Here is an 8,489-nt window from a genome sequence, read left to right as displayed (position 1 = left end):
TCTCACTAAGCAAAAGCACTCTCTAAATTTTGCAAGGCCCGAGCATACTTTGCTATAAAGGTGATGCCAATCAAGGCTAGGAATTCCCCATTTTAATCTTTATTTGAAGCAAACTGGTTTGGCACTTTGATCCTGCTGGACAGAGGTTGTTTCATTTTCGTTTTTGCCTCTAGCTGGAAATTCCAGGTGGGCTGGAAATAGATCCCAGTGCAATGGAGACCCAAGGACGGTCCGAAGGCAGCATGGAGGGTAGCAGAAGGGACTTTTCAAGCCAGGTTTGGGCTTCCCTTTCTCCCAGCAAGGGCTGCAAGAAATCAGATGACCTGTGATTCATCTCACGCTCCCCTGAGGTCTGAAAGGAAACACCCAGCAGGGGGTTTGCCTCCAACAATGACATGAGACCAAACAAAAAAGATCTTCTCTTCCCCTTCCTGCCCCCCTGCTGCCTGATCCTCTTTTTCAAATCAGTGACTTCCTCTCGCAAAAGAGATACTCAAGGTGGAGAACTAGCTGACTTGGGCTTTTGAGAGAGAAAGATTTTAAAGAAAGAAATACTTGTGGTGCCAGGGAAGAAGAAAGCCAGCAAAGGATCTGCAGGCTCAAGCCAGGTAAAAGATTTCATTGCCCTGCTGGGTCTTGCAGAGGGATGGGTGGTTCAGGGAGGGCAGGGTGGCCAGGGGTCCTCACCTCCAAGGAGGACAAGGCACCGCAAAATGGAGGACATGCCATTAAAAAGGGAGGGCCTTCCACAAAGGAAAAGCTCAAAACCCTCACAGAAAGGTAAAGACAAGCTTCTTAGTCATGCTTGAGAGGGAGGGCATCTGGCAGTTCCTCCTGGACAGAAGGTGGAACTGGAGGGCCTTCAAGGAAAAATGTAGGATGTTCCAAAATAAAAGCTAAGAACACTCCTAGAAATAAATATAAATCTATGCTTCATAGTCAGGCTCAAAATGGAGCTTTTTTCCTAGAATGAAGGTTGGAATGGAGGACCAGACCTGGAGAAGGAGGTCCTCTGGTCACCCTTAGTGAGGACCAGAAGACTCATCATAACGTTCTTTCACTTTTGAGCAATTGGACCTGGGTTTTTGTTGTTGTTGTTTTGTGGGGCCGGGGAGGTTGGGAGAAAATATTGCTTTGGGTCTCAGACGGTGGGTCTAACATGGATCAAGGTCCTTCTGGATCTTGGGGGGCTGAAGATGGAGGAGCAAAGGAAGCCAACTTAGATTGGTGTCCTCTAGCTCAGTATTCTTGGCACAAATGACTGGTGGGGGCTCCCTGGGAACTTTTCCCCTCACCCACCCACCATATTTGATTTTGAAGGCAAATATCAGCCGAAAAGACACACATTTTCAGCAGAGAAACAGTGCTGGTGGTTGGGTGCTTGACGCTGTAGCTGCCCCCCTTCCCGCAGTATCCAAGCCTGTTGGAAGCATGGCAGGAGTACTATCAGCTTTACCACCTAGCCTATTCCAGCACAGGACTTGGGATTGTGGCCATGCTGGCCGGGAGGTCCTGAAAGTTATAGTCCTAAATAAATACATAAATAAATTTTCCAAGCTCCCTGGCTTTTTTGTGTGTCCTACTAAACAGTCTACTGTGGTGTAGCAGTTTGAGTGCTGAAGTCCAGAGACATAGTCCAACACTCAAACCACTACGCCACACTGGACCAAGATTCAATTCTCATCTAAGCCATGAAGCCCACTGCCTTGCCTTGGGCAAGTCACATTCTCTCAACCTCAGAGGAGACCATGGCAAACCTTTTCTGAACAAATCTTGCCAAGAAAACTCCATGATAGGTTTGTCTCAGGGTCAACATAAGTCAGAAATTACTTGAAGATGCACATCAACAACAAACTAAACAGTCAGTCCTTAACAAAAGAAGGTGACCATGATATCAGCTATTACTATTGTTATGAATGGCTGTTGTTTATTTTGAGTAAATTTAAGCTGTAATTGGATTCTCAAAAATTCTACTTGTAGTTATTTACTATTTCAGACCCTCCCCCAACAAACACACACATTTCCTTCCCCGTTTGTGCATATACTTGCCAACTCAGCCTCTGAAGGCAACCCCTTGTGTACTTGGTGAAGTGGATTTCAGACAACAAAAGCTCATGCCACTATACTTTTGCTGCCTTTGAATTAACAAGATTCCCTGTTGTTTTTCAGGACTTCACAAGTAAGTGGCACGGCCTTGGCTTGCCTTACTTTACCTTCCCTCCAGCATGGTTCTTTGGCTTTGGCCTCTCCTGCTTCTCCTGAGGGCGGAGGATGGGAGGGCTCAAGATGTAGCGTTCAAGGCCTGTAGGCTACAAGGCTCGAAGGAAAAAGTGCTGGAGGTGCTGCCAGGGGGTGGCTGGGACAACTTACGCAATGTGGACATGGGAATGGTGATGAGTCTGAATTACTCCCAGTGCCGGACCACAGAAGATGGTGAATACCTCATTCCCAATGATGTTCATGTGGTGCCGCTCAAGAAGAGCAAAGTGGAAATTCACTCAGAGCTCATTGAGGACTGGCTGAGCTACACAGATGCCTTCGCTACATCCATCAATGCAGAGGCTTCCTTCCTTTCTGTGCTGAATGGCAAGTTCTCAGTCAGCTCTCAGGAGACTAAGATGCACAATGTCTATGATGAGACGGTGACCACACGGGTGCAAGTGCGATATCACACCTATTCTGTGAAATCCCAGCCCTCTTTCACCTTGGACAAGGATTTCCGTCATCAGCTACTAACCATCGGCAACCAACTTGAGAACAACCAGAGCCGAATTGCTGAATATCTTGCAGAGATGCTGATTCTTAACTATGGCACCCATGTGCTTACAAATGTAGAGGCTGGAGCCAGCCTAATCCAGGAGGACCAGGTGAAGCGCAGTTTTGTGTTGGACAAGGAGTCTGAGAAAGCAGGTATCACTGCCTCAGCCTCTGCCACCTTTTTCAACAAGGTGAATGTAGGAATCAATTTTTCCACACAGGTCTCAGATGATCTGACAAAAGGTTACCTGGATAACACTGTGGACTCCACACTTGAGAGCTGGGGCAGTGTGCCTTTCTACCCTGGCATCACCCTCCAGAAGTGGCAAGAAGGCATCCCTAATGGCTTAGTGGCCATAGGCAAGTCTGGGTTGCCTCTGCCATTTTTCATCACAGCCGAGGCCTTGCCAGAACTACCAGAACCTACAGTTACACGAGTCGCGGCTATGGTTGAAAACGCTATCCGCCTCTACTATGCTGTGAATACCCACCCAGGCTGTGTCAAGCCTGATTCTAGCAACTTCAACTTCCAAGCCAACGTAGATGATGGGTCATGTCAAAGCCCCAACACTAACTTCACCTTTGGTGGCGTCTTCCAGGAGTGTCATGGTGTATCTGGACAGGACACACAGGAGCTCTGCCATTCCTACCAGATCCAGAACCCACTGACTGGGGGCTACTCCTGCCCAACTAACTTTACTGCCGTCTTGCTGCATGGAGAGCAACGCACCACTAGCAAACCCAAGACGGAGTGCCATGAGCAGTGCCATTCCTGCTGGCTTGTGTTTTCCTGCTGCAGCAGAGTGTGTGGCATCCACTACTACCCCACTACAGTGAAGTTCAATGCCTATTGGTGTGCCGCTACAAGCTCAGTGCCTCTAAATTCAGGATTCCTTTTTGGAGGACTATATAGCAGTGGGAATGAAAACCCCATTACCAGCAACTATGCTTGCCCAGCTTACTTCTTCCCACTGGTACTCTTTGATAACCTAAAGGTGTGTGTCAGCAGTGACTATGAGATGGGAACCCGCTTTGCAGTGCCCTTTGGTGGCTTCTTTAGCTGTGAATCTGGTAACCCTTTGGCCGGGTTACTGAAGGGACAGAGTCCTGGGATCCTCCAGGACTTTTTCTACCAGGACTCCTCCACGCAATATCCCATGAAATGCCCAGCTGGACATAGTCAACATAAGGCCTACATGAGTGACGGTTGTGAAATCCTCTACTGCTTACAGGCTGGGACACTCTTTGCTCAGCAATTAGCCCCTGTCAGACTACCACCTTTCTTGCGCTCACCGTCCTCAGATAGCAATCTTCCTGAAACCATCCTAGTGCGCACCGAGGGTAACCTGGCCTGGGTGAAAATGCGCCAGAGTGGGATTTGGCGGTTGGCCAATGCCACAGATGAGAAGCAGATGGCTTTTCTTTTACAGGGTGAGAAAAGCTCAAGACCATCAGCAGGTGCCATTGCCGGAATTTCAGTGGCAGTGATTGCTGTCTTGGCAATGACCATTGCTTTAGTTTACAGAATCCGTCGGTACAAGACCAGAGGTTACCAGGAGGTGTCAAATGAACATCTAGTGGAGGATCAAGGAAACTATGGAACAACAACAACTCCAGAACTCAGTGCTGCCTGAGACACCTTCTAACCAGTACCCTGGACCTAAAATGCATAAATTCAGAGAAGGAGGGAGTCAAGTCCAGGAAGTGAGAGAGCAGAGTAATAATTGAAAGTTTGTGGGGAGGGGTGGGCAAACAAACTCTGAAATTTCTAATTGTCAAAATGTGGATATATACAATGATTTTTGGCCAGGATGATAACCAACTCTGTTTAAAAATGGGTTAATGTTTAATTGAGTAAATGTAACTGAAATTAGAAATGAATGAGGAACTGAAACCAAAGAATCAACAGCTACTATGAGTGTAGGCTAGGCTTATATAGGGGTGAAGGGAAAGGAACACCAGATCAAAACAGTAAGGGTTGTGTTTATCTGTCTGTTTTAAGCAGTTGGGTAAAGGGAATAAATTGATTATGGGAGGTGGGAAGGGAAGAAGATAAAACAATAGTAATTGATGTTTACTTTCAAGGCAGAGCAGCCCTTGTAACAAACAGCATGTCTAGAGTTAATGACTTTGGTCTCTATGTTTGGACATTCTTTCCTTTCATATGTACTTTGACCTTGATCAGCTCATACTTGATACTGTAAAAAAGTGGACTTTGTACTTTGAATCTCATTTGTATGAACTTACACAGAATAAACCCTTTCCTTTCCTTCTCAGACTGAAAGGTAAAGACATATGAACTATTTTACTATCTCATCAAAAAGATGATAAGGATATTGCATAACAGTTTTCCATATAGTTTGCAGACACATGACTCTCCGCTGAGTTGAGTCACTTCTTGTTGTAGCTGGTTTTATTCCCAACAAAGCACACAGATGGGCAGGTCTCTAGATAGGAGCTTTAGTGCAACACACATTTGTAGTCACTGTGAACTGCTGGTTGTACTGTGTCAAAGGTAAAATGGCAGTTCTCTCTCCTTCATTTCTTGTTTCCCATATTATATGTGTTCTGGAAATGAGCACTTTGGAGCAGAAGTCTGTCTTAACTAAATATGTAAAGTACCCTATACACTTATTATGCTATTCAAATAAAAAATCCTACTGCTGTGGAAAACCTAGCTGCTGTCTGCATTAAGCCAGGATACTTGGGGGGCAACTTGGAGTATCCTGGCCCCAAAGCTGCACTGATCTCCCCCTGCATTACCATTCTGGGCTCTTATGCGCATCCCATTTTGTTACCCACTGCTGCCATGCATTGCTCACTGTGTGGTCAAACAAGACACTCAGCAACGGTCACATGGCTGGGTGCCTTGTTCTAACAGAGTAAGTGATGGGTGGCAGCTTCGACACACTGGGCAGCAAAGTGGAACACATTTTAAACAGCCATCTGGAATCGGAAGGGAGGGCCCCAGATCGTCCAGGAAGATACAGAGCAAATGAACTTATTTTAGTTCGTAATAAGGGGGCTATACGCCAGGTTTGGTGATAAATGGGCCTGACATCGTCCAGTCTGTAGCTAGTCTGAACTACCCAATGAGAGGATGACAGGAGGCCAGTTTAATTGGCCTGTGCAGACAGGAGCCATGTCATTTAGTCCTGATGTAAACTGTAAAACAAGGCACAGACCTAGTCTTCAGCTAAAATGACCAAGCATCTTATTAGAGAATTATCTGGATCTAATGACAACAGCAACTTTATTTATACTCCACCTTCCCCCCCCCCCAAATGGGGACTCAAGGCACCTTACAGTTTAATAAACGGTACCAATTTAGCTAGCAGTATACAAAAAATAAACATAGAAACAATTAGACTATTCACAATATTATAACAATTTAAAACACCTAAAAAAGGATTGAGAAGCAGTTAATAATACTGCTAATAAAAATAACTGTTAATAATAACTGTTAATAATAATAATAATAATAATAATAATAATAATAATAATACTTTCATTGGAGATGGGGAATGAGTAGTCTTCAAGATATTTTTGGACTGCATCTCAAATTTCTGTGGTGATAAGAAGGACAGGTTGCTTACCTGTAACAGTATTTCTTCGAGTGGTCGCAGTAAAACCCATTTGTATGATTCGCAGAGACCACGAAGAAGAAGTGCATTTTCACAGTTAAAGCTAATGTGCTAACTGCACCCATTTCTTGGGATATCTGATATTTTCATGGTGGCACATGCTTTACATCCTAATTGGATTACTGTAATGCACTCTATGTGGGACTGCCTTTGAAAAGTGTTTGGAAACTTCAACTGTTCCAAAGAGTTGTGGCCATATTGTTAACAGGCTGGTTACAGGTCCTTTGCTGAAACAGATCCATTGGCTTTCTGGCTGTTTCCAGGCACAATTCAAAATGTTGGGTTTGACCTATAAAACCTCAATACACTAAATCCTAATTTTGTATTTTTAACTATGTGTTTTTATTGTGTTTTATGACTTTTTCTAAGATACCATGAATCCTAATTGGGAGAAAGGCAGGATATACAAGGGATGGGTGGATAGATGATTCATCACCATTGGCTATGTTAGATAATGGGAACTGCCGATCAACATCTGAAGGACCACAGGTTCCCCCCACCCTTGACTTCAGCTCCTAGTCCTGTGGCCTTGGGATATTGTAGATCTGCCTTTGGGTGCCTCCTCAGAGCAGAGGTACAAAGACCTGATGCTGATGCTGTTCCATCACTTGTGTTCTGACAGCAAAAGTAGCAAAAAAGGAGTCAGACTGGGAAAACACTGAATATAATTAAGCAGTGCCTCTTCTTTCCTGGACATGTCCCTGATGTAGGGATGCCATAACCCGGTGGCTCCCGTGACAATCACGCTTTTGGGGGAACCTGGCCCGGCCCGGTTCCCCCAAAATCCCAGGTTTGGGCTGGCCACTCACCTCCTCCTCCTCCTCCAATCCTCCTCCTCCTTCTTCTGCACAGCTGCTGCGCCACCCGCGGCACTTGCCAGGGCAGCAGCCGGCAGCAGCGCGTGCTTGCCCCTCTTGCGCACCTGCATGCGGGGCTTAAAAAGGAGTGCACGTCCCCGAAGCTGTCTGGCCAATGGCAGAAGAGTGGGGGCTGGCCTGTTTCCAGCCCCAGTCTGCCATTGGCCAGTGAGCTTTGGAGGAGGAGGAGGAGGAGGACTGGGAGGAGGAGGACTGAGGAGGATAGGCCTTTGGGCCAGGGGGAGGGGAAAGCGCCATTTCCTGGCGCGAAATTCAACCAACGATGAGGAGGAGGAGGAGGAGGAAGAGGAAGAAGAGGAGGAGGAAGAAGAGGACAATAAGGAAGAGGAGGAGGAGGAGGAAGTAAGAGGAAGAAGAGGAGGAGGTGGGAGCCCATTTCCAAAGTTAATTTCCCTCAAAGTGTCTTTTTTGTGTATTTTTGGTGCTTTTAATGCTAACAGGTCTGCCTTGTTTTAAAAATGATAGTGATGATGACGGAATGGAGGGGGGTAGTTTGGCCAGAAAGGGAAGTACATTTCTGCCATGTGTCTAGGAATAATGCCAAAATATCCTCCATTTTGATCATGCCTAAGAAACATGCATTTATATTAACATTTTTTAAAAAATCATCAAATTTTTTCATGTGTCCTCCATTTTTTTTTTTAAAAAATGCATCCTACATTTGAAAATGTTGTCCTACATTTGTCTCGGTTTGGTGGTCCTGACTTATAGCAACCCTACCCTGATGGGAGTGGGGACAGAATGTGCCAGTTCTGAAGATGTACTGGTGTATCTATTTCTCTTTTGTTGGAACCAGCAGCAGAGGGCTTTTTTTAAAAAAGGAACAGCAAAAACTGTATAAAATAGAGAGGGAGAGAAAACACACACACACATACTTTCTGCTTTGCTAGCATGGATAGGGCTTAAGATTTTGCACCACAGATTCTGACACTCCATTTAGAATTGCTCTGTTCAGACTGAAATAACACTTTCACTAAGGGCACAAAACACTTGATGTACAGTACCATGGTAACCCCTACAACAGAAATGCAATCTTGCATTCTATGAACCAGCTGTGTTGGAAAACCATGCCATATGAAAATAATGGATTTGTATGGTTTCCTCTTTCCAAACCATAGCTTACTTCATTAAACATGAAATACTACTTAGGTCCAAAGCATACTGCAGGAATAATCCAGTTTGAGACCGCTTTAACTACCCTGGCTCAATG

General features: G+C 45.3%; 1 protein-coding gene across 1 annotated transcript; it reads left to right on the top strand.

Moving 5' to 3' along the window:
* Positions 1–492: 492 nt before the first annotated feature.
* LOC149314200 (macrophage-expressed gene 1 protein-like) lies at positions 493–4,965 on the top strand. Its single transcript, XM_089520645.1, has 2 exons — positions 493–608; positions 2,170–4,965. The coding sequence occupies exon 2, from the start codon at positions 2,226–2,228 to the stop codon at positions 4,389–4,391; it is 2,166 nt and encodes a 721-aa protein (XP_089376771.1). The 5' UTR covers positions 493–608; positions 2,170–2,225; the 3' UTR covers positions 4,392–4,965.
* Positions 4,966–8,489: the final 3,524 nt, after the last annotated feature.

Source organism: Sceloporus occidentalis, unplaced genomic scaffold (assembly GCF_023333645.1).
Source record: "Sceloporus occidentalis isolate IW3139 unplaced genomic scaffold, rSceOcc1.0.p SCAF_4, whole genome shotgun sequence".
NCBI lineage: Eukaryota > Metazoa > Chordata > Lepidosauria > Squamata > Phrynosomatidae > Sceloporus > Sceloporus occidentalis.
This window is presented reverse-complemented; position numbering and strand designations above follow the sequence as displayed.